The sequence below is a fragment of the Nomascus leucogenys genome, chromosome 8, assembly GCF_006542625.1.
Source record: "Nomascus leucogenys isolate Asia chromosome 8, Asia_NLE_v1, whole genome shotgun sequence".
NCBI classification, from domain to species: Eukaryota; Metazoa; Chordata; class Mammalia; order Primates; family Hylobatidae; genus Nomascus; species Nomascus leucogenys.
Window position 1 is genome coordinate 79,058,766 of NC_044388.1, and position 27,394 is coordinate 79,086,159.

General features: G+C 39.4%; 1 protein-coding gene across 5 annotated transcripts in view; it reads right to left on the reverse strand.

The window, feature by feature from the left end:
* Positions 1-14,814, reverse strand: part of RECK (reversion inducing cysteine rich protein with kazal motifs) — an 88,330-nt gene extending 73,516 nt beyond the window's left edge. For 4 of the 5 annotated variants that reach the window (XM_012508759.2, XM_003263346.4, XM_030817471.1 and 1 more), the window contains exon 1: positions 14,642-14,814. Coding sequence is in view for 4 of the 5 variants with exons in the window: in XM_003263346.4 (XP_003263394.2) it covers positions 14,642-14,741 (100 nt within the window). In the remaining variant the exon portion in view is untranslated. The remainder of the gene's footprint in view (positions 1-14,641) is intronic. The other variant, XM_030817469.1, reaches the window with a different exon arrangement.
* Between the last annotated feature and the right edge of the window lie 12,580 nt (positions 14,815-27,394).

Below are 27,394 nucleotides of genomic sequence, written 5' to 3' on the forward strand. Positions count from 1 at the left end.
TGAGGACATGGTCCCTGTCCTCAAGAAGCTTGCAGTCTAATAGGGGAGACTGTCATGTAATAATAATAGCTACTATTTAGTGTGTGCTATGTCCCAGAATTCGACTAAGTTTGTTGTATGCATTTTCTTATCTAATCCTTACAATTACCGTATGGACTAGAGCTATTATTAAACCAATAATAAAAAGTCAACTGATAAAAAGATAGTGAATTTTGTTTTGAGCATGTGAATCTGAGTTTCCTACAGAATATCCTGATGGAAATTCCAGTAAACTCAGAAATTCAGGCCTGGAGTGCAGGTAAAGCCAAGCCTAAAGATCCAAATTTGGAACTCATCAGCATAAAGGAGTATATGGAAATGAATGATATTGTCTAGGGAGAGTTTCTAGTGAGAAGAGAACATAGCACCAGATTCTAAAGAGCAACATCTGAGATATGGAAAGAAAGGAAAGAGACTGAGATGGAATAGTCAGAAAGGCAGGTTAACCGTGAGAGTGGCATCACAGGAGGAGTAGTGTCATGCACCACGAGAGTCAAGTTAGACTGAAGAATGAAAAAAGGAAATGGGTTTACTAATTAGCCACTTGGTGAGCTTCACAGGTACTTTCTATGGAACTGGTAGAAGTGAATGATATTAAGGAGTAAACCACAGGTGAGGAAGTACAGACATCAAAAATAGAGTCATAAGAAGTCTAGCAATGATGGGAAGGAAAAAGAGTAGTAATTATACAAAGATGCAAGGTTCCAAGATTTTTCTCCCTTTTTCAGAGTGGAAAAGACTTGACCTTCTTTACAGACAGAAAAGAGCAGTAGAGAGCTAATGTTCCTCTGACAGAACAAGTCTCAAGAGGACTCCAAAGGGGATAAAACCAAGTGTATATGAGAAGGCATATCCCTGGAAAGAAACAGGGAATACTTCTTCTTCCAAGATATTTATTAACTTAAAAAAATTTTATGAGCAGCTTAAGTACTAGGCATTGATCATTCATTCAAAAAAAATAAGTCTCTGTTCTCTCGAAACTTAAAGAGCAGATATTAAACTATATATGTATATATACACATACATATATATGGAGACAGAGAGAGAGAATACGAATGTGAAATGGTGGTAAATGTTATGGCAATAATAAAGCAGATTAAAGAGTAAGGAGGATGTGTGTGTGGGAGTGAGTGGGTATTTTATAGGGCAGGCTAGGAAGGCTTCACTGAAAAGGTGTCACTCAAGCAGATACCTTAAAGTAAGGGAACAAGCCACAATGAATTTTCCAAAAGGCAGAAACAGCAAGTGCAAAGTTTCTGGTGTGTTCAAAGAAGAGCAAAGAGTGTGGCTAGAAAAGAATGACTGAAGGGTAGAGTAGGACATAATGCGGTCAGAGAAGGGGACCAGATCATACAGGTCTCTATAGGCCATGGTAAGAACTTTGGCTTTTACTCTGAGAAGGATGGAAAACCACCCACGGGTTTTGAGCAGCATGTCATAATCAGAATAACATTTTAAAAAGACCACTCTGGTTCCTGTGTTAAAAATATAATACACAGGAGTAAGGGAGGAAACACTAATAGGCTATTGCAGTAGTCTTGATAAGAGACTGTAGTGTCTTCAACTAGGGTGGCAGCAGTGGAGATGGTTTTAAGTAGTCCGAATCTGGATATATTATGAATAGAAAGCTGACAGGATATGCTAATGTATTGGAAGTGAAATATGGAAGAAAAAGAATTAAGAATGACTCTAAGGTTTTTTGGTCCAACAAAGTGAGAAAACAGAAATATCTAGAAATACCATTAACTGAAACGGAAAAGACTAAGGGAGGAGATCTCAGAGAGAGAGAGAGATGATCAGAAATTCAGTTTTAGATATAATTTTGAGATGCCTGTCATATATCTAAAATAATATACTGAGTAGGGAGTTGAATATATGAATTTGGGAAGACTCCAAACTGGAGATGGCAATTTGGGAGACACACTATGTAGATGATATTTAAAGCCATGACGGCATCTGGGGAGGGACGAGATCTGAGAACTGGGCAATGCATTCCATCCTTCAGAGACAGGTGAGAGTGGTCAATGTATGGGAAGATAATTAAGAGAAAGAATGGTGTCCAAAAAGCCAAATAAAATGTTTCAAGAAGATGTTAACCATGTTAGATACTGCTATCAAGTAATGAGGATTTCAAACTGATCACAGTATTTGGCAATGTGAAAGATATTGATGATGACCTTAAATAAATGTCATCAATGTGAAATAAAGGGCAAAAGCCTGACTGCAGTGAGTTCAAGAGAGAATTCAAGAAAATACAGACAATTCTTTTGAGGAAGTCTACTTTTGAGCAGTGGTAGAACACTGTATAATAAATAATTTGACTGGCCTTTCTCCTTGGTTCCTGGGAGGGAGACTCTAAATCATTGGAATTTCCTGAGTAATAGGAGTGTCTTTGTTATGCTAATAAGGTGATCCATGGTCTCACCTATCAAGCTTGCCCAAACGGTGGCCCATGGGCTGCATGTGGCCCAGGCCCAGCTTTGAATGTGGTTCAACACAAATTGGTAAACTTTCTTAAAACATTACGAGATTTTTTTTTTTTGCAGCTCATCAGCTATCATTAGTGTTAGTGTATTTTACATGTGAAATAAGACAATTCTTCCAGTGTGGCCCAGGGAAGCCAAAAGATTAGACACCCCTGACCTAGATAGTTTCAGGATGGGGGCTGGCACACCAGAAAGAACAGCCATGTGTTTAAAGAGCTGGGCCTTTTAGCCACATGGGATCAACCTGATCTCCTAACTTCCAGGGATTGAAGGGGGACTGCAGATTGATCTCAACCATATGACCAATAATTCAATCACGTATGCCTATGTAATGAAACCCCAATCAATACTCTGGACATAGAAGCTCAGTGGAGCTTTCCTGGTTGAACACACTGATGTACTGGGAAGATGATGCACCTGATTCCATAAGAGGACATAGAAGCTCTGCATTCCCTCCTAGATCTCACCCTATGAGGCTCTTTATTTAACTGATCCTCCTGAACTGTACCCCTTATATTAAAACCATTATTTAAAGTATAGTGCTTCCCAGAGTTCTGTGAGTTGATCTAGCAAATTATTGAACCTGAGGGGGTTCATGGGAACCCTAGATTTATAGCCAGTTGGTCAAAAGTGTGGGTGGCCTGGGGACCCTTGAACTGAAGCTAGTGTCTGGATTAAGGGCAATCTTGTTGGGGACCATGCCCTTTAACTTGCGGGGTAAATGCTGATTCTGGGTGGCAGAACTGAATTACATTATATCCAGTTGGAAGTAAAACAGAATATAGAGAAATGAGGTGGTTCTTGGAAGGGCATGTGGGTTTTAAAAGAGGCACTGTGTTTAGGAATAGGGATACAATAGTGAACAAAAGTTATGCTCTCTAACTTCACCCAGGTTACCATCTGGTAGTAGGACAAAATCTAGACAAGAGTAAAGAATTCAAGGACATCAATAAATTAACAGGGAAATTGACAGCACCCCATTTTCTCAGTGAAATAGTGATTAGATCTGAAAATAGATAGGGCTGAGATAGGGCTGGGGGCTTGAGTTGAAATTATAGAGGTCTGAAACAGCCACTTTGGAAAATAGAGAAAGAAAACAACTATAAATATGTTTCTCAAACCTGTGTTCAAAACAACACTGCTTCATCAACTTAGAGAAAGAAATGTCAAATTAGAGAAAAGGAAAAAGGTTGCCAAGCAGCATTATGGCTCCAGAGGAATTCATAAATTGGCTATAGCGATAATCCTCAGAGGCATGTAACTGTTGTAGAGCGCAGAAGACTGAAAAGAGGATAGGGTTGGAATGGTCAGCAGCTGTCTAGAATTGGCAAGTCAAAAGACACAGGAGGGAAAAATACTACATTTCAGGCAGGTAGATCTGGTACAATGGTTTAAAACACCTGTTTTTACATATATATATATTATATATATATATTTATATATATTCAACCTGTGTGTCTGTGCACGTGTATGCAACATAATCCTCTCTTCAAATGAAATCTATACAACTTCAGTATACATATTAGATAAAAGTAGAACTTTTTTTATTGAAAAGTAGGATTGGTATTGAGGAGAAATGAATGAGTAAACAAATGAATAAAAGAAGTCCTCTTCAGATCTTACCAACCAAGTTTCTAAGTTTTAAACTGGAAATCACTTTTCCAGAAAACAATGACAGGGTCTAGGATGTTACTGCCATATTACTATAGTTTAGTTTAGTTAGCTTTTTTTTTTTTTTTGAGACTGGCTTTCTAATACTACTTCTATGTCAAAACATGTCTTGAAGTTCTAAACATTTGGTTTACAAAATTCTGAAGGACACATAAAAATTTCACTACATTTCAGAAGAAAAAAAATGTGCCTTGATTGTAGTAAGGCTGTAGTTACTTTCTAGGAAGGGTTAACACAAGGGACGACCAAAGCACTCATGAGGGTTTTCGTTTTTTTTCAGAGTCTCACGCTGTCACCCAGGCTGGAGTGGAGTGGTGCAGTCTTGGCTCACTACAACCTCCACCTTCAAGTGATTCTTGTGCTTCAGCCTCCCAAGTATTAATAGCTGGGATTATAGGCATGCACCACCATGCCCGGCTAATTGTTGTATTTTTAGTAGAGATGGGGTTTTGCCATGTTGTCTAGGCTGGTCTTGAACTCCTGGCCTCAAGTGATCCGCCCACCCTGGCCTCCCAAAGTGCTGGGATTACAGGCATGAGCCACCACACCTGGCCAACACTTTCTTATAACAACTCCTCTGCAATGCCACACCAAACTACATCCATCTCCTAAGACTCTGCTATGTCCCTACCCTCATTAGATTGGGAGGATAGTCAGGAAAAAAGGCTCTCCTGAGTGACACTGATGTGCTCTTTTGAAGAGCTCTAGAAGTTGGCACTTTCTACTACTAGCGTCTAACACAAAGGTCATATGAGGGCAGAAAATCCTGCTGGTCATAATCAAAGATAATTCAGGATAACATATGGTCCCAATAAACAGAAAAAGGCTCAGCAAAAAGTAAACAATCAGGCAGACAGGAGTCTGATTTGGACCTAGGGATTTTTGAAAAACAATTTCTTGGAGCAAAGGTCTATTTAGAACAGAAACACAAAATGTGTTATAATTAAAACTCCACTAACAGAGGTCTTACTAAAAAAATAACTATAAAAGCCTTTCTTCCAATTTAATGGTGAAGGTCAAATCTACAGGGGAGTATCCCTCAAAGTTAAATTTTTAAAATAATTCTTTTTTTTCATTTAAAAAACCTCAAAAATTTGGAAAACAAGAAGAAAACGAAAAATTATATTTCCACTGTCCTGCCACAACATCTGTTGACTGGCATATATTCCTTCTAGTCTTTCCAAAAGACTTTTTGATACTTCTGACAAAATGGGATGAAAGAGGGCAGCCTAAAGTCTCCTGGTAATAACTTCTTTCCTTCTCCCAACCAAATGTTCTTCTGTAACAGTATATGTCTTCTCTTAAGGGCATTGCTACTCTCCACGAACAGGACAGGGGACCTCTGCTCCATCACATTTTCTACACCCTCTTCTTACCCTTAGCCATTATTGTATCTGCACACATTTTTCTTCCTTTGAAATAGTTAAAGCTCATTAGAATCTTTAACGTCGCATATTTTTCAAGAAATAAATGTCTACAAATAGACATCCATTCATATGACTTCGTTATCAATGGGAGAAGAATTCAAATGCAATTAATGTGGCAATTAAGGGTCTTTATCTTTTTCAGAGCAAGTAAAAGGGATTAATTGGGTCATTCAACTATTACGGTACAAAAAAACAAAACAAAACAAAACTCTCCCAGGCCTAATGCTTTCTATAAGATAATGAATTCTGGGTTTATAATTTGATCCTAATATATTCTAAAAGAATAATAGTTTAAAACTCTGCTTATTTTCGTAAAATGGAATTGAACAGATAAAGATGGAACAGTTCAAAATAAAATGTGATACTGCTATGATGAAAATAAAAAACACAGGTGTTATCTTCATTAAAGACATCAGTATGAGTGTCGTATCTTGCATTCTTATTCCAATAGTCTGTGATTATAAAGTAAAAATTAAAAATTGATTACTAAAGGCCACATATTTTGGGCTTAAGAAGGTATTAGTGTAGCCTGAAAATATGCAAGCGGAATTATCCAATAATTAGAAACACCGAGTTTCAGCTGCTGGTTTTGGCCATGTGTATACTAAAGACAGGCAAGTAAGCAGGAAGCACATGCTCCAGCCACATGCAGAAAAACGCAGCTTCTAAAGCCAACTAGCTTTAAAAAAACAAACACACACCCTAATCCAAAACTAAGAAATATCCATAGAATTATAGGATTTTTGAAGTTAAAAGGGATTTTGCCACAGATGTCTCACAAAAGCTATAATTCAGTTGGTTAATGAAAAGCAATTCTTGTCTCCTAAAAAAAAAAAAGAAGATTCCTTCTAATTAATGTCTCCCTAAAGAACAACTAAAACAGTGTGTATGTGTATAAATATATATATACACACACATATACATACATAGATGTGTGTGTGTGCACGTGCACTGAGTGTGTACTATACACTTCAGGAGAAAAAAACTAAATCTGAGTTGATACTGGAAAAAGGTCATTCTAAATTTAAAAAACTAATTTAAAAATCTGTTTTTTAATGTAAAATCTTATTTTTAATCAAATTTTAATTTTCAAAATAACTTGGAAAATGACAATCACTTAAAAAACATTTAAATGAGAACTGCAACTTTAACTTATAAATACATTCATGCAATTGTCACATATAACCCTTTAAAAATATACATGTGGGTATATCTGCTTAAAGTATACAGTCAGCCAAGGAAGCACCAAAGAGTGAGAGGATTACTCACATACCCACCACCTCAATTCAACATTGCTAACATCTTGTCATACTGCCGTATCTATCTGTATGTATGTACGGATAGATACATATTTTATTTTTTTCGCGAATCATTTGCAAGTTACATATATCCTTCTCCACTGCTTGCCTCATATCGCACTGCTGCAGCAGCCAATTATATTAAGTCAATTGTAGTACCAATATGACTGCCAGATTATTTTTTTTAACAAACCTTTCATGACATCCCTCTTCTAATCAAGGGCCTACAATGGCTTCCTGCTATTCCAATTCTAAAATTTCAAAGTCTTTCTCCAGCCTTCCCTTCCCTAAACTTCTATTACTTTTAGCAAAGAAAATCTACACTTACCTAGAACACAGTCCTCTGCCTGAAATGCTTGATGCCCACTTCCTGCTGACTCCAAACATATTGCAAGGCTCAACTATCATCTTAATTCTTAGTAAGCCTTTCTTCTCCAACAACTCTAGGCCATGTTGATGTTTTTGTTATTTAAGACCCTACTATCCTAGTGAGAGTTGGAAACTTTAACGCTTAACTCTTCTCTAATTCATTTCATGTGGGTTCTCTTGGTATCCCCAGATTGATTGTAAGCTTCTTGATACAATTAGCACAGTGCTCAGCTCAAAAATTAGATTCACTGACTAATAAGGAATAATGGGATTCCTAGCCAGAGCAAATAGACAAGAGAAAGAAATCAAGGGCATCCAAATTGGTAAAGAGGAAGTCAAACTGTTGCTGTTTGCCGATCATATGATTGTATACCTAGAAAACCCTAAAGACTCATCCAAAAAGCTCCTAGATCTGATAAATGAATTCAATAAAGTTTCAGGATACAAAATCAAGGTATAAAATCAGTAGCACTGCTATACACCAACAGTGACCACTCTGAGAATCAAATCAAGAACTCAACCTCTTTTATAATAGCTGCCAAAAAAATAAAATAAAATACTTAGGAATACACCTAACCAAGGAGGTGAAAGACTTCTACAAGGAAAACTACAAAACACTGCTGAAAGAAATCACAGACAACAGAAAACAAATGGAAACATATCCCATGCTCATGGATGGGTAGAATCAATATTGTCAAAATGACCATACTGCCAAAAGCAATAGACAAATTCAATGCAATTCCCATCAAAATACCATCATCATTCTTCACAGAACTAGAAAAAACAATTCTAGTTCCTAAAATTTGAATTTCAATCCTAAAATTCATATGGAAGCTTCAAATTATACTATAAGGCTATAGTCACCAAAACAGCATGGTACTGGTATAAAAATAGGCACATAGGAACAGAATAGAGAACCCAGAAATAAAGCCAAATACTTACAGCCAACTGATCTTCAACAAAACAAATGAAAACGTAAAGTGGGGAAAGGGCATCCTACTCAACAAATGGTGCTGGGATAATTGGCAAACTGTATGTAGAAGAATGAAACTGGATTCTCATCTCTCACCTCATACAAAAATCAACTCAGGATTGATCAAGACTTAATTCTAAGACCTGAAACTGTAAAAATTCTAGAAGATAACATCGGAAAAACCCACCTAGACATTGAATTAGGCAAAGACTTTATGACCGAGAACCCTAAAGCAAAAGCAACAAAATCAAAGATAAATACATGGGACTTAATTAAACTAAAAAGCTTCTGCACAGCAAAAGAAATAATCAGCAGAGTAAACAGATAACCCATAGAGTGGGAGAAAATCTTTGCAAACTATGCATCTGACAAAGGACTAATATCCAGAATCTACAAGGAACTCAGACAAATCAGCAAGAAAAAAACAAACAGTCCATTAAAAAGTGGGCTAAGGACATGAATAGACAATTCTCAAAAGAAGATACACAAACGCCGACAAACATATGAAAAAAATGCTCAACATCACTAATTACCAGGGAAATGCAAATCAAAACCACAATGCAATACCACCTTACTCATGCAAGAATGGCCATAATTAGAAAATAAACAAATAACAGATGTTGGAGTGGATGTAGTGAAAAGGGAACACTTTTACATTGCTGGTAGGAATGTAAACGAGTATAACCACTATGGAAAACAGTAGGGAAATTCCTTAAAGAACTAAAAGTAGATCTACCATTTGATCCAGTAATCCCACTACTAGATATTTATCCAGAGGAAAAGAAGTCATATGAAAAAGACACTTGCACACGCATGCTTATAGCAGCACAATTGGCAACTGCAAAAATATGGAACCAGCCCAAATGCCCACCAATCAACAAGTGGATAAAGAAAATGTGGTATATGTGTGTAGCAGCACAATTAGCAATTGCAAAAATATGGAATCAGCCCAAATGCCCATTGGATAAAGAAAATGTGGTATATGTGTACACACACACACACACACACACACACACTATGGAATACTACTCAGCCATAAAAAGAAATGAAATAATGGCATTTGCAGCAACCTGTATGGAGTTGGAGACCATTATCCTAAGTGAAGTAACCCAGGAATGAAAAACCAAACATTGTATGTTCTCATTTATCAAGTGTCAGCTAAGCTATGAGGACACAAAGGCATAAGAACAGTACAATGGACTTTGGGGACTCGGTGGCAGCAGGGGAAGAGTGAGCAGGGGGTGAGGGATAAAAGACTACACATTGGGTACATTGTAGTGATGGGTGCGCCAAAATCTCAGAAATCACCACTAAAGAACTTATTCATGTAACCAAACACCACCTGTTCCCCTAAAACCTATTTTAAAAAAATAGGCAGTAATATCCTATAGTTATACAATGCCTTTTTAACAGGAAAAAAGTACAAAAAATTTTCTCTCACTATATTAATACTATTTCAGTACCATATTTCATATGGCAACTCACCTATAATTTAGAAAACAACATATGATTTTTAAATCAAAAGATAAATTGGACTAAATCATACACTCAGGTAAGAGGCAGGCAGCCAGTTGGTGGTGGGCTCTGCAGCTATAAGGTCAAGAAGAGCTGAGGCTAGGAAGCTGACATTTTATAAGGGTGTGGAAACCATGTGCAAAAAAAAAAAAAAAGGAAGCTGACTGAGGGAGAGAGGAAACTGGAAGAGATGCACAGAGAGAAGCCATGTGAGATAGAGACTGTCTCTAAAAGAACACACGGGAAGTCTAACTTCCTGTCAGTCTTGGTTCCTGTCAACTTTCTAGTTCCTGTAGCAGTCCCTGAGGTAGAGACGTGCTGAATTTCCTACCCTTGGCTTTCCATGTGATTTCCTGTTAAATGCTATATAATCAGCCCCCTAATCCTGACTTATTTTGGGTTTTGTTCCTTAGAGTCAAAAGAGCTGTAACCTAGACATTCATCATTATGAAACAACTAAAGCAAATGACTCTTCTAAAGTCCTCTTCCCAGAGGCTAACAGTCAGTATTTTTAGATAATTCCCCTCCCCACTGCAGCAGGGCTCCCATCTCTAAACAAAGGATCTAAAAGTATAGCTCCCAATTATCTCATGGTCAGAACACATCTCTTAATACTCCACTTATAGTCTTGTTCAAGTTATCTATGTGCTTTTACAGCATCCATCATACTATGTGCTATATACCTGATGAAACCACATGCTTTTTCCTCAAATATATTCTTCAGATTTAGGATATAAATAGGTATGTACTAATATAACCACATAATATTAGCAATGTAGGTATTAAACATTTTGGGGTGATATTTCCTGTCTGAATTTCCCACTAAACTTAAGCTCCTATTTTTGCTTACCACTTTATACCTCTGACTATCACAGTGTCTGTCAGTATTAATAGCTTAATAAATATTTGCTAAATGGATTACTCACAAGTATGGAATTTGGCTTACTAAGCAATGGCCCCAGTGTGATTATTACTAATATTCATCCTAAACATGTACAAAAATAGAACTTTTTATTCTCTCCTTTCCTTACCTTCCAACCCTCCTCCAAAATGCTCTTCCTCCATCTTCCCTACTTCAGTAAACGGCATCAACTTTTATTAAATTGCTCATGATAAAAAAAAAAAACCTATGAGTAATCCTTAATTCCTTCTTCCCTTACTTCCCACGTCTAATCCATCAGCAATGTATTTTAAATATCCCCTCTCCTAACTCCACACCACTCTACTCTTGAGTCAACCCTTATCTCCTGCTTGAACTACTGCAATGGCCTTCTAGTCATCCTGCTTATACTCTTACCCCACTACAATAATTTTTTTCATTCAGCAGCAAGACTGATCTAAAACAGAAATAAAATCATACCACTCTTACTTAAAACTCTATTGGTTTCTATCTGTGAGCAGAATAAAATCTATAATCCTTATGTGGTTTTTTGCAAGGCTCTGCACCATCTAGCCCTAGGATACTCTGTTGGTCACTACATTCTAACCATATAACCTTTTGTTCCTTATGCCTTAAGCCTTCTGCACTTCCTGGACCTCACCCCTGTCTTTCATAAGAATACCCACCACCTTCTCAGCCTTCAGATCTCAGTTCTAAACTTTACCTTCTCAAAGAGGCAGCTCTTATAAACTCTTTTGAAGTTCTTTTACATAAAGAACGACTCACACTCCATTCACACAATTCTCTGTGTTAGCCACTTGGTTTAGTTCCTTCATGGCATCGTTATCATACCTAGAAATCATTTTGTTATGTATTTATCTATTTATTGTCTATCGCCTCTCTCCTAGAATGTAAGCTCCTTGGAGGAGCAGCTCTGCACCTAGAACAGTGCCTGACATATAATAAGTACTCATATAGTATTTTTTGGATAAACAAACCTCATAGTATCTCTTTTGTTCTTTTAAAAACCACATTTATAATATATAAAAATAACCTCCTTGACCTCTTCCCATTTTTCTACAAGTGGCACACAGTGAAAAGTATGATTAATGAAAGATTGCTTAAATTTATGGATGCCAGACAGAAACTTTTAGCTGCATACCAGAATAAACTGTCATATCTGGTCTATCACCAATCCTAGCTCTTTCTACAGTGTGGGCCAAGATACTTCTTTGGTAAGAGAATCTGCTTCTTATTACTTTGCTCCAGATAGGCGTTTGCTTTTTCTAACTTAAAATTCATTACATTCTTCTTCTGGATTCTAGGTTTACCATTACCTAATTCCTTAAATGTCAACTTACTGAAACCTGGCCCTTAAAGTTATATCCTTCCCTCTTTTGTACCATTACAAAGCAACTTACATAAAAACAGAGCCATTATCAGGTGCCATGACACACGATGCTGATACTGCAGGATAGGGTCCCTTCTCATCCTCCAAAGGGAAAATCACTGAACAAGTCATTTCACTTTCACACCTCCATCCCCCAGGAATAGGAATAATTAAGGTAATAAGATTTGCAAAGTTGTATAATAGAGGGGGTCAATAACCTGCAAAGCCTTATACCAGAGCAGACAGAAGTACCCAATCTTGGATGTGGTTAAGAAGGGAAGGAAGACTGAGCGGGAATACAAGCAAAGCCTTCACTAAATACAATTTTATATTGTGTTCTTAATTCTGTTTAGGATTGAAAAGCATTTTCTATACTTTCTACAATTCACAGTGGAAGCCTTTGTCCATTATATTACTCAATGTCCTCTAGTAAGGAACCAGGCAATACATGCTTCCTAGAATTTAGTATAAGGAACACGTCTCACTTTTAGATCAAACTTGGAATTTTTTTTTTTATCAAACAATGCAAACTATATGTTGTCATGAACTTTTAGAGCTCAGAAGGGCCTTTAGAAATCAACTAACCCAGCATTTTCTGAAGTGCGCTTTAGGTGTTATGAAGAAAAAAAGAATTTTATGAGCAAACGAGTTTCTTTCTTTAACGACTTCATTGAGCTACAATTTGTATACCATTAAATTAACCCTTTTAATATGTACAATTCAGTTGTTTTTAGTATATTCACAGAGTTGTGTAGCCATCACCACTATCTAATTTTAGAACATTTTCATTACTCCCAAAAGAAACTTCATACTCATTAGCAATCATGCCATTCCCCTGGCAAAAAAGTTTCTTGTTTTTTTTTTGTTGTTGTTTGTTTGTTTTACCACAGGAATCCTTGGACCCTTTATTGTGAATCTAATGTGTTTTGTGAATTTATAAGACAGGGTACCATGTGCAGTATTTCCCGAACATACTTAATAGCTAATATTTCACTGCTTACTACGCTAAATGCTGGACATGTATTACCTCGATTCTCATAATAAAATCTGTGAGGTACCATTTACAATAAAGATGGCTATTTGAGCACAAAAAGATTAAAGCTAAGTAATTTGCTCAATGTTCTTAACCACGCCACTGTACTACCTCCTGCAGAACTGACTGGTTGTGGGAGGAGAATGGACAACTAGTATTTCGTAATTTTGTAAGTGTTTCAGTTCAATCTCTTTTAATTTAACAGGGAGAAAAATGGGGCCCAGAAAAGTAATCTGATTTAGCCAAGAATACACAGCATTTTCTCTTTTACTCTTTGGGACAGTTTACAGCTAAATTTGAAACCTAGCTATAGTTAATACCCTTGTTGGAACTGACTTTGCTTTTTTTTTTTTTTTTGAGACAGGGTCTCACTCCCGAGGGCAGTGGCACATCACTGCAGCCTCAACTTCCCGGGGCTCGAGCAATCCTCCTATCTCAGCCTCGCGGGTAGCTGGGACAACAGGCATACACCATCACGCCCGGCTAATTTTTGTATTTTTAGTAGAAATGGGGTGTCACTATGTTAAGCAGGCTGGTCTCGAACTCCTGGGCTCAAGGGATCTGCCCGCCTCCACCTCCCAAAGTGCTGGGATTACAGGCGTGAGCCTACCGCACCCGGCTGACTTTGCTTTTTTTTTTTTTTTTTTTTTTTTTAGGTGGCTCTCCCTGTCTCCCTGTAAGCAATGCACTTCACCACTTTTGCATGCACACATCCTAGCCATCTTTCAATGTCTAGTACAGCTAGGGGGAATCGCTCCACTTTCCACTCATCCTAGGTCGATGTCCTCTCTCTCCCTCTGTGCACTCATACACGGCCCTTCATTTCCTCTGGACATTTCTGCCTTGAATTCGAGTTACTTCAAGCTCCTGCTGTACCCCATCTCCTACCGAGAGAGCTTTTGGAGGGAAGGAGTCGGCGTCCACTCAAAAGGCCAGCAAGTGAGAAGCAATCAATAATCACTTAACAGTTTCCTATCCATCCTTGGTTTAGTTCTTGTAGAACAAGAATTCCTCTCCTCAAGCCTGCCAGCCCCCGGGGGGGCAGGGTTTACTGATTTTTAATGTCTCCTACCCGAGTCCAGGACCCACCACGCGGGCTGTGGGGACCGTCAGTGCTCACCGCCACCAAGGTCGTTCTGAACCAAGTGCGGGTCAAGTAACAAGTAACAATAACTAACTGGGGCCGCGGTAGGGCGGCTGCGTATCCGAAATCCCATCCAAACCTCGCGACGATCCTGGGGGGGGGCATCGCACCCTTTTCTGACAAGCACCAGAGGCAAGCGAAAGGGTCAGTGCCGAAGAGGGGGCCCGTGTCGGTGGCTGACAGACCAAGGCCTCGAACCCGAGTCACCGCTCAGAAGATCTTGGGGCGGAGAGAGTTCCTCACTCGCCCCGCCTCGGCACCCGCTTCTGGAGCGCTGAGACCTCGGGTCCCGGGGTCACCGGACGTGGGCAGGGACTGGGGGTCGCGCGCACCCCCGCCCCCTGCCCCGCGCCATCTTGGAGCGCTGAGGCGGCAGCTCCCGACAGCTTCGAACCGTTGCTCCGGAGGTTACTCACCCGCACTGCCCGGAGCCAGGCCCCCTGCCACCTCCGCGACCCCCGCCACGGCCAGCAGAAGGAGCAGCGCGCCTCGCAGAGAGGCCCGGACGGTCGCCATGTCCGGGCCGGGCGGCTCCAGAGCCGCGGGATGCTCGGACCCAGCTTGGCCGCAGCCGCTGCCGCCGCTGCTCGCGAGAGGCCCCGCCCCCAGCGCCCGGTCCTTTGGTAATTGGCTGCGGCCCACTCAAGCCCCGCCCCCTGCCTCACAATGTTTCCAAAACCTCCCGGGGGCGGGAACGTGCCCCGTACCGGGGCTCTTTGTTACGGCCCAACTGTGTGTCGGCTTCTGCCCGGAGTCCACCAGCCCACGTTCTCCCAGAGTGAAGTCAGAGGATGTCAGAGCTGGGAGAGTCATTAGAAAACCCCTGCCACCTCCTGAGGTTTCGGGCCACTGAGGTGAGAGAGGAGACTGACCTTACTCAAGATCACACTGCAAGTTCACCTGAGAACGAGGGCTTAGTCCAAGGCCGAACCAAAGGGGCTTCTCTCCTTCAAGTACCCTCAGTAATACTCGCAATATTCTTTCTGCCGAGACGCTGCCTCTCACCCAAAGAAGGCGTGTCACCCGGGATCCTTCAGCCTCCCACAGACACGGCCACCTGACAAGGGTTCACCACTAAAGCTCTTTGGCACATATAGCCTCAATGTGTCTTTGATGTACTTTAAAAAGTATTTATTTATTTAGACGAGAGTCGCTCTGTCGCCCAGGCTGGGGTGCAGTGGCGCGATCTCGGCTCACTGCAACCCCCACCTCCCGGGCTCAAGCGATCCTCCCACCTCAGCCTCCTGAATAGCTGGGACCACGGGCGCAGGCGACCACGCCTGGCTGATTTTTATATTTTTTTTTGCAGAGAAGGGGTTTCACCATATTTCTCAAGCTGGTGTCGAACTCCTCGCCTCAAGCAATCCCCCAGTCTCCTCCTCCCAAAGTAGGGGGATTGCAGGCGTGAGCCACTGTGCCTGGCCTTGATGTTACTATTAAGCACCTGTTCCTGCTAGGAAAAGAGGATAGGAGAACGCTTGTATACCTAGATGTGGAGAGCCTTGAATATCCGGCTGAAAAGTATAGACTTTGTCCAAGAGACAAGTTGGAAGTGGGTCCCACTCCACCCATCAGCCCAGCAGCTACGTGGAGAATGTTTAAGCCACTGGCTAGCAAAGCTAATTCATTGTCTGTCTCTTTTTTTCTCTGTGTGTTCCTGAATTAAACCTTTTTTCCTTCTTTTTTGAAAAAGCATGACCACCGTTTTAAATTCTCATGAAGACACCTGGGGCTAAATTACTTAAAACATTTTAAAAATTCCTTAATATTATTAAATATCCAGTCATTATTTACATTTTTCTTATTGTCTTATGATTTCTTTTTACAATTTTTCAAGTTCTAAACAAAATCCATATATTAAAGTTGGTTTTTATGTCTTTGGGCTCTTACATTTATTCTCTTTTGAGTTTACAAAAGGAAAACATGAATAAGTTAAAATATCTAAAACATCTGCTCTGATGACTCTCTTGCTTCTGTGTATAAGGTAAACTGAGGCACAATACAATTTTAAAGTTTATTTCAGTGCGCGGTGATTCATGAATTGAGAAGCTGCAAGCCAGGAGTGGTTCTGGGGCTCAGCTCTGTTGAAGAAGCAGATTTTTACAGAGTGAATGGGAAAGTAATAAAAAGAAAATATTTGATTGGTTACAGTTATAAAGTTGCCTTATTTGGTCTATCCCACTAAAAAGCCTCTAGTTATACAAGTTTGTGGACTACTGCTGATTGGTTGAGCTCATTCTGTTTTTCTTTAATATATGCATTTACAAGAAATAGCTCAGATTAACTCAAGTAAGTTTAAGGTCACTTATGAGGACTAAATTGACTATCTGCTCAGGAATTCTGCAGACCTGGTCTTCATTTTAATTTATTTTAACAATTCCCCTCTGAGAGTAATAGTACCACTATTGACACAGTCACTGGGCCAAAGAGTCATGATGCTATCATTATTAACAGTTGCAGCTGGGCGCAGTTGCTCATGCCTGTAATTCCAGCACTTTGGGAGGCCGAGGTGGGAGGATAACTTCAGCCCAGGAGTTTGAGACCAGCCCAGGCAATGTTGTCAGACCCCCATCTCAATTAAAAGAAAAAAAATTAAGTAAATAGTTACACTGAGATGTAGAATCGCATGTAGGCTTTGGCAGTTGGGGTAAGTTCTTCAAGTTGTCTAATCCTGATGGCAATCATTTGATGTGTGGCTGCTGGAAAGCATTACAACTCTTGACAGGGGCTGGGCGTGGTGGCTCATGCCTGTAATCCCAGCACTTTGGAAGGCCCAGGCGGGTAGATCATGAGGTCAGGAGTTCAAGACTAGCCTGGCCAACATGGTGAAACCCTGTATCTACTAAAAATACAAAAATTAGCCAGGTGTGGTGGCGCATGCCTATAATCCCAGCTACTCAGGAAGTTGAGGCAGGAGAATCACTTAAACCCAGGAGGCAGAGGTTGCAGTGAGCCGAGATCATGCCATTGCACTCCCACCTGGGTGACACAGCGAGACTCTATCTCAAAAAAAAAAAAAAGTAGACTTTATTTTTTAGATCAGTTTTAAGTTGACATCAAAACTGAGTGGAAAATACAGAAGATAGACAGTCCCTGCCCCCACATATGTAAACCTCCCCCCACTGTCAGCATCCTGCACCAGAACGGTACATTTGTTACAGTTGATGAGCCTACATTGACACATCATCAACCAAAGTCCATAGTTCACATTAGGATTCACTCTTGGTGCTGTACATTCTGTGGGTTTAGACAAAGGTATAATAACATGTATTTACTCTTTTTTTTTTATTTTTTAAGATGTAGCTATCAGAAAACTTAAAATTACACATGTGAGCCCAAAGTGAACCACAAATATAATTTTGTTTTTCCTGAGACAGGGTGTTCTTCTGTTGCCCAGGATGGAGAGCAGTGGCACAGTCATGGGGGCACTGCAGCCTTGAACTCCTGGCCTTCAGTGATCCTCCCACCTCAGCTGCCTGAATAGCTGGAACTACAGGTGCATGCCCTCATGCCCAGCTAATTATTTTATTTTATTTTTTGTAGAGATGTGGTCTTGCTATGTTTCCCAGTCTGCTCTTAAACTCCCGGACTCAAGCAATCCTCCTGCCTCAGCCTCTCAAGCTGTTGAGACTACAGGCATGAGCCACCATGCCCAGCCCCAATATGCAATTTTCAGCACTGTAAGAGTAGTGTAATTATCTTTCATTCTAAAAAAAGTTTAATGCTTAGAGATGAGTACGATAGTTTAAAAATGTTACTCACCAATGATTTTGTTTTGAGCCAAAAAAACCATGGTTCTCAAGGTCTTGCACCTTTCCTCCTCTTCTTCTATCTGTGACTTCATTTCCTACTGTTTCTGTCTTGTCCAGCCATCACCTCCAGCCAATCTTGCTCAGGGCCTTTCCCTAACTGCTCCATGTAACTCCTGCTTCAGGACCCCTGTGCTGGGAGTTCTTTCTGCTTGGAATTAATTTCTCCCAGATAGTTGTACACTCTCCCTTTTCTTTTTTAGGTCTTAACTCAAATGGCCTTCCTTAATTGCCCTTCTTAAAATTAAAACTCAACCCCACCCCTGAACTTCTTCTCCCCTTTCACACTTTATATTTTCAAAAGCCATGATTACCTTCTAACATATTAATAGGTTCTAATATATAATATTATAAAATATGCTGCTTTCTTTCCCAAAGTGTTGCTTGTTTATTATTTGTTTCCCTACTTCATGAGGGCAGAGATTTTTGTCTGAGACTATAGACTATCCTTATTTATTTTATACACACACACACATTTTTTTTTTTTTTTTTTTAAATGAGACAGGGTCTTGCTCTGTCACCCAGGCTGGAGTGCAGTGGCATGATCATGGTTCACTGAAGCCTCAACCTCCCAGATTTAAGTGATCCTCTCGCCTCAGCCTCTTGAGTAGCTGGGACAACAGGCGTGTGCCACCATGCCCAGCTAATTTTTTTGATTTTTTGTAGAGACGAGGTCTCACTATGTTGCCCAGGCTGGTCTCGAACTCCTGGGCTCAAGTGATCTTTCTGCCTTGGCTTTCCAAAGCGCTGGGATTGTAGCTGTGAGCCACCATTCCTGGCCAACTATCCTCATTTCTTAATTGCTTCCTGCAGCAGAGCCTGAATCTGTTTCAGAAAGAGAAACTTTTTAAATTAAGAATATGGCAGATGTTTAAGTAATTTTAATTAAATAGTATTGTTTTTTAGAACTTTTGCATAGTAGATTTCTAAAGCCAATCTTTAATGGAAATACTTTTTCTGACTTTGTTTAGCCTGAACATATTTGATCATGATGAATTGACCTAGCTTAATAAGGAAGAGGTCCATTTTGAGTTAGTTAACTAAGACTTTATGGCATCTGATTTCATATGTGTCCAGTAGGAAAATTTTGTGAAATATTAATGTATTTTCTGTTCCCAGTAATTCCTTCATTAGAACTAAAACATGAGGGCAAGGCATTCATATCTTCAGAGATGATCATTAGAGTAGAAAAATAGTCAAAGAGGACAACTCCTAGGTTTTGGTTTTAAACAACATACACTTAAAATTTCAGGCAGAGACAATGGCTTTAAAGAGAAAAAGCCTTCGAAATATCAGAATGTGGTCTATTTTATAGCTGAGAGCATAAAATATTTGTATGAAGAACAGACATGGAAGAATACTATGATTAGTCAGACATAGTCCCTCCTACACCTTCAGTCCCCAGCAATTTGATTCACTCTGATGTGGAAGGAGGAGAGCCACTGGAGGAGAAGAAGGAGTCTCTGGTCTCCTTCTTCTGATGCAGTGGGGTGGGACATAGAATCCTCAGAAAGGCTTGAGACTATGAGATAAGAGGGGATCTGATTCTCCTTCCTATGTGGAGCTCAGGAAATGACAGACCTCATAAAATTCATCTGCACTTAACATGATGTAGGTATAGAGTAGAAATGGCTGCAAATGTGTCCTGTTTCATGTTCCACACAGAAGAGCAGCCAAATGCCATTTTTGCCCCTCAAGAGACGCAAGGTAGTAGACAGCTGAGAGCCTGAAGTGACCTCAAGATTGGAATGAGGAGGCTGTATCTGTTATTTGAATCGTCTGTACAAATGGATACCAGATGAGAACGCAGATGTCAACAGGGATTGATGATGATGACTGAGGACCAGATGGCCTGTCTTCTTCTCCAGTCCCAGTTGCTGGCTTTGGCTCTATATAGACCTCTCAAAGCTGGGGAGGGGTTTGTGAGAGGACTTGACTGAACCGAGATCCCACTGAACTTACTGAGATTTAGTTTTAGTCATTCGGCAGGAAGGGGATCTTCCTGCCGAGTCAACTAACTGTCCATTGAAGATTTGATCACCCCTTCTAGAAGTGGTTGCTTGAAAGCAACTACCAGCCAGAGACATTTTCCAATTGCTAGTGTGTCATGTTCACTGTTAATTTAATAACTGGGAGTAAGGCCTTAGAGAACAAAGGGTCCCTGTGTCTTGGAGCAGAATTGGCATATCTAACATTCACACTGATCCCTACAGTAAGATCTAAGAGGAGGAAGAAAAGCCCTACCCCTAGGCATCCAACACCCACATGTTATGAAATTCAGCATTGAGACCTCAGCCTATGATGCTGGTACAATATCCTGCCAGCCTCCAATAAGCCCTCTAAAGACGTGAGCCTGTGAATATAAAATTGCCACCCCCCTCATTCTTTACTCTCTTTGGCTGTTTATTTTAGTAATTTTTGAACTTAAAACTATTATTTTTTATTTTTAACCATGGAATCATTCTTTTCCCAACAAAATCTTAGAGTTCTGCTATATAAACAAGAAAAGAGTTGTGTTGTATTGCTACACTTATTTTATAAGTTCAAATTTACAGCAATTATGTAGTTCAAAGTCAGTGAATGAGAGTTCAAAGACAATGAATGAGAATTCAAAGACAATGAGTAAGATTTTGATAAATATAAAAACTTGAATTCTGGAATTATAGATGGCTGTTGCAGTCACACAAGTTTCAGCTTCTGATTTATTTATGCATTTTCTTTTTGGTTGCCTGCTATAGAAAATCCTGATTCATAGAGATGAGTACCTTGCAAAGGGTCGCAGTTTTTGAAATAACTTAACTTGCAATCCCACACAGCTCTTTATTTAAATTAAGATGATATCTTGAAAATGAAGCACTGAGAAATTTCTGTTTAAATATTGGTTCATGAAAACTTATGTCCACATAAAAACTTGCACATGGATATTTATAGCAGCTTTAGTCCTAATTGCCAAAACTTGGAAGCAACCAAGATGTCCTTTAGTAGGTGAATGGAGGAAAAAAAGACAACAACTTTGGTGCATCCAGACTGTGGAATATTTATTCAGTGCTAAAAAGAAATGAGCTATTAAGTCATGAAAAGACATGAAGGAACTTTAAATGCATATTACTATGTGAAAGAAGCCAATCTGAAAAGGCTCCATACTTTATGATTCCAACTATATGACATTCTGGAAAAGGTAAAACAATGAAGACGGTAAAATGATTAGTGGTTGCCCGGGGTTGGGGAAGGGAAGGATGAAAGGCAGAGCACAGAGGATTTTTTAGGGCAGTGAAACTAATCTGCATGATACTGCAATGGTAGATACATGTCATTATACACTTGTCAAAACCCATAGAATGTATGACACCAAGAGTAAACCCCAATGCAAATGACGGATTTTGGGTGATGATGTGTTGATGTAGGTTAACCATTTGAAACAAATGTACTACTCTGGTTGATAGTGGGGGAGGTTGTGCATATGTGAGGACAGAGGATATGTGGGAACCCCCTGTACTTTCCACTCAAGTGTGAACCAGAGTGTGCTAAAAAAGTTTATTAATTTAAAAAATGTTAGATGTTAAAAATCTGAAAAAACCGATTCACTAATATGACAGCTGCTCAAATTCCTTATCACACATTGAAAAGAACCAAAGATGTAGCAACCAAAACTTATGTTTAATCTTGATGCTATTTATAAGGTAGTAGCAACCAAAATTTGTGGTTAATCCTCATATTATTTATAATGCACATTATTTTTGTGTGACATGTTCACTTGTTATCGTGCAATTGGCTATGATGCTATAAAAAGAACATGCACCAAGCAGATGATTCATAGCCTTGCCCAACACTTAATTGAGAACAGCACATATTTGTACTTCTTTGTATAATTTTACGTGAGCTATGTGCATAGGCTTGGATTAAAGAAAGATCATTTCACATCTGAATCTATTCTAGTAATAAACAGAGAAAAGAGGAAAGATAAGTGCAGAGCCACACTTTTTTTGAATCAAGGACATTTAAAGAAGATTGCATAGAGATGGCAGGAAAATAATTATTCCAAGGTCTAATCAGAAGTGAGTCAATTCGACAGGACACATGTTAATGTGGTAGTAGCCTCTAGTATGTCAAGAATTGAAAAACAGAACACATTTGTATATGTCCATTGTCTTGCATATTAACAGTTATTTAGAATATCTATATTTTTAAAGAAACTCAAATTAACTACTTGTGGGATGTGACAAACCTCCATTGGGGAAAAGTTAAGATTCTTGTTTAATCAGGTTATATTATTCCAGAGTTTTGTATAATGTATGTTTCAACAAATCTATTTTAATTCTGATACCCTCTTTCTCTCCCAGAATAATGAGTCACACTCTCTTCTACAGCTGGTATAAATATGTCATTGTGTTCTTTTTTAGCTTTTGGTAATCATAACAGCATTTGTTGTTTAATCCATCTGAAGTTTATGGAAGTGTATGGTGTGATGTATGGATCAAAGGCAACCTTCATTCAATTGAATGTTGTTGCTTTTCCACTATTTATTAAAACATGATTCCTTCTTTAAGCTATTAATTTTGGTCTGATGTATACGTATTAAATTCTTACAGTTTGGATTCATTTTCTGGTATCATGAATATGAATGATTTTGCAAAACAAAAATCCAATGGTGTCTAGTTCAATAATTGTTACCTCACATATAAGTTCAAATCTGGTGGGAAGAATCTGACATTGTGATCTTCAAAAGATCCTTGTATTGTTCCATTATTCTTCACTAGCAATTTATAGTGTTCAGCAGAGTCTTTTGGATAATTTAAAACACCAAATAACTGTGTTTATAAGGCCAGATTTCCTATCAGCCCTACTTCAAACATAGTGGAATTTGAATCTTTGGGAACAGAGCCCAGCAATATGTATATTAAATAAGATTTTTGTTTTTGTTTTTGTTTTGTTTTGTTTTTTTGAGACAGAGTCTTGCTCTGTCACCCAGGCTGCAGTACGGTGGTGTGATCTCTGCTCACTACAACCTCTGCCTCTTGGGTTCAAGCGATTTTTCTGCTTCAGCCTCCTGAGTAGCTGGAATTACAGGCATACACCACCACATTTGGCTAAATTTTGTATATATATATATTTTTTAGTAGAAATGGGGTTTCACCATGTTGGGCAGGCTGGTCTTGAACTCCTGACCTTAAGTGATCTGCCCACCTCGGCCTCCCAAAGTGCTGGGATTACAGGTGTGAGTCACCACGCCCGGCCATATTAAAGAAGTTCTTTTGTTTGTTACAATTTGAGAGCTTCTACTTTAGGAACAAAGGTCACTTTTATCGTATTTCTTTCCCCACATCCCTGGCCAATCCCCCTGCTTTCCTTTATACTCTTATACTAGTCTTGATTGGGTGCAGTGGCTCACACCTGTAATCCCAATACTTGGGAAGGTCCATGCGGGAGGATTGCTTGAGGCCAGGAGTTTGAGACCAGTCTGGGCAATATAGCAAGACCCCTAACTCTACCAAATATATATATATATATATATATATTTGTATATCTACATATATATGTACACACACACACATATATATGTATATATATATATATATGCCTAACTCTACCAAATCTATCTATCTATCTATCTATCTATCTAATCTATCTATCTATCTATACCAGGCATGGTGGTGTGTGTGCCTGTGGTCTTAGCTGAGGGAGGCTGAGGCCAGAGGATAGCTTGAGTCTCAGGAGTTCAAGGTTGCAGTGAGCTGTGATGGTACCACTGTACTCCATCCAGGCTGGGCAACGCAACAAGATTCTGTCTCTAAAAAAATAAACAAAAACAAAAAGAAAACAGTCTTATACTTTTATTCTTGACTTGATCTGTCATGTCTGGAATTATGATTATTCTCAATTATTTGATATTTGTAATTATTATGAATACGATAGTATTCCTTTTTTTTTGTTCTTGGTTTGTGTTGTTGCATGTCAAACACAGGAATGTATATGTAGGTATGTGGGAATACAATCGATTTTGGGGAACTTATTTCTATTTTCTAACTTTTCTGAACTCATATTACTGCTAATAGTTTTCTGGTTAATTTTTAGAAATACTGTAATGGGTTTTCTGCAAAAATTGACCTATATTTCTTTCTCTGCTATATTTACGTCTCTTATTTTGCACTTGACCACATTTTTATATCTATTTGCACTTGGCTACATTTTAGAACTATTTGAAATGAGAATTAGGGTGGGGACAGTATATAAGCTAAAGAAAATTACTAGTTCAGTCAGCTAAAAAATTACACATAACAATTCAGATAAGAATGAGAACTGAAGAAAGAAGTTGCTTCTTTTTTAAAAAATTGACTTCACTGAGGTATAATTTGCACACAATAAAATGTACCCATTCTAGGCCAGGCACAGTGGCTCACGCCTGTAATCCCAGCACTTTGGGAGGCCGAGGCGGGAGGATCACGACGTCAGGAGATGGAGACCATCCTGGCTAACATGGTAAAACCCTGTCTCTACTAAAAAATACAAAAAGTTAGCCGGGCATGGTGGCGGGCGCCTGTAGTCCCAGCTACTCAGGAGGCTGAGGCAGTGAACCCGGGAGGCGGAGCTTGCAGTGAGCTGAGATCACGCCACTGCACTCCAGCCTGGGCGACAGAGCGAGACTCCATCTCAAAAAAAAAAAAGTACCCATTCTAAGACTCAGTTCCATGAGTCTTAAGAAATGTATGCACTGTGTAACTACCATCACAAAATCAAGATATAAAATATTCCCACCACTCCCCAAAGCTTCTTAATGCCCTTGCAATCAACCCCGCACTTCACCAGGCTCCAGGCAACAACTGGTATGATTTTTATCACCATATATTAGCTATGACTTTTCTAGAATTCCAATCATACACCATGTACTTTTTTGTGTCTGGCCTCTTTCACTTAGTGTAATGTTTTTGAGATAATCCCATGTCTTAGCATTTTTGGGGTATTTTGTTCCTTTTTACTGCTGGGTAGTACTCCATTGTATGGATGTACCTCAATTTGTTTATCTTTTGACTTATTGATGAATATTTGAGTTATTTTCAATGTGGGGCTATTACGAATAAAGATTCTATGAGCATTTGTATACACGTCTTTGTGTGGATGTATATTTTTATTTCTTTGATGTAAACACTCATGTCTCCAGATGTACTCGGGTCATCTTAACTTATGTAGATGACCAAGTGAAGATACATAGAGGCCTTTGAAAGAAGATTTTTATTACTTACATTTCCCGAGAGGAGAGGTCACACCATTCCATGCTGGGGTCATATGGGGAAGCACCAGGGTTTTTTCAGGAGGCAGAAGCAAGAGTGAGGGGAGAGCCTAGGCCAGAGACTCTATTACAGTTTCCATGGGAAAGGCAGGGCAGGGGTGGGTAGACAGCATAGGATTGAAAAATATGTGGGCTCTGGGCTATGAGGGTGGTCTCTGGTTGTCCGATACACGGCCCCGGGTGGTTTAGGGCAGGGAAATATTGGTTGGTATGTGAGTTAGATAAGGAGGTGGTTCAGAGTATAGGCCCTGGATCTCAGAGGAGATGTAAACAACTTTGGTTGTTAGTTTGGCCCTGAAATTAACGGATGTCAAATAGACAAATACAGAATCTAAGAAAATACAAAACTCAAGACTTGAACTATTGTCACAAGGAAGTGTATGTTTAACTTTATAAGAAACCAGTAGCTGTTTTCCAAAGGATTGTACCATATTACATTCTCATCAGCAATGTATGGGAGTTCTAGTTGCTACATGTCTTCCATAACACTTGGTATTGTCAGTCTTTAAAATTTTAGACATTCCAGTGGGTGTATGGTGAAATCTCATTGTGGTTTTAATTTGATTTTCCATAGTGACTAATGATGTTGAACAATTTTCATGTGCTTCTTGGACATTTATAAATCTTTTGTGAAACTCCTTTGTGAAGCATCTGTTCAAATCTTTCCCACATTTTTGGAGACTGCCTTCTTATTGCATTGTAAGAGTTCTTTACATATTATGGATACAAGTCCTTTATCAGATATATGCATTGTAACTATTGTCTGTCCATCTGTTGCTTACCCATTCATTTTCTTAATGGTATTGTCCGAAGAGCAAAAGTTTTAAACTTTGGTGAAGTCCAATTTGGCACTTATTTCCTTTAGGGTTCGTGCTTTTTTGCATCTTAAGAAACTTTTGCCTATTCTGAGGTCACAAAGATTTTCTCCTGTGTTTTCTTCTAGACTTTCTATAGTTCTAGCTTAAGCATTTACGTCTATGATTGATTTCAAATGAAGTTTTGTGAATGGTGTGAAATAAAGGTCAAGGTTCATTTTTTCCCCCGTATGACTATCCAGTTGCTCCAGAAACATCAACGCCCAACTGGCTTGGGTCTGCTTTGACTCTGCTGATACAATGGACCCCTGAAGATGTGGCTAATATTCCCATTTGTTCTAAATCTTTCCATTCAATGGCCTTGACCCATTAAATGGAAAGATTTAGTGATGGGGTCACTTCATCACTCACCATGGTGATCCTGCTGACAACGTGATCAGATAATATGTCCAACCACCCCTGTATCCTTCTAATGGGGACAGGAATTCTGAACCCCTTTCATTTGCCATCGGGGCTGAGAGTGTCTTGGAGTTGGTGGTCTATTGCAGGCCCAGTCCTTCTGGGCTTGTAGCATCCATAAGATGTTGGTCATTCTGGAGAAGTAAAGAACCATAAATATTCATGGATTCACCCTTAACAAATATGGACTTTCTATCGGAGGTTTTATTGTCTCAACATCACTTACAACCTCTAGCTTGGGCACCAGCCCAGGATGGAGAAGATGTTAAATTCCTCCCTATCCACTCAATAGAATCTTACCCTAGTTCTATCTTTTCTGATTATCCTCTTCAATCTGACCAAACTTCTAGCTAAGAAAGTACTCCATTTCTCCCTAAGGACATTGGAAACCTTTATTATTATATCCTGAATTCTCTTGCCTATACCTTTTAGTAAAGATAAAGGTAAACCCAAACTGCTGATAACCCCCAATTTTGCTCTTAATCTATAAAAGAGAAATTCTGGATTTTTAAAAACTCTCTTTTCTCTCAGAAAGCCTAATTTTTTTGAGATGAGGTCTCACTCTGTTGCCCAGGCTGGAGTGCAGTGGTGCAATCAAGGCTCACTCTGTGCAGCTTTGAACTCCTGGGCTCAAGTGGTCCTGCCCCAGCCTTCCAAGTAGCTGGGACCACAGGTGTGTGCCGTCGCACCCAGCTAGTTTTAAATTTTTTTGTAGAGATAGGGTCTCACCATGTTTCCCAGGCTGGTCTGAAACTCTTGGCCTCAAGCAATCCTCCTGCCTTGGACTCCCAAAATGCTGGG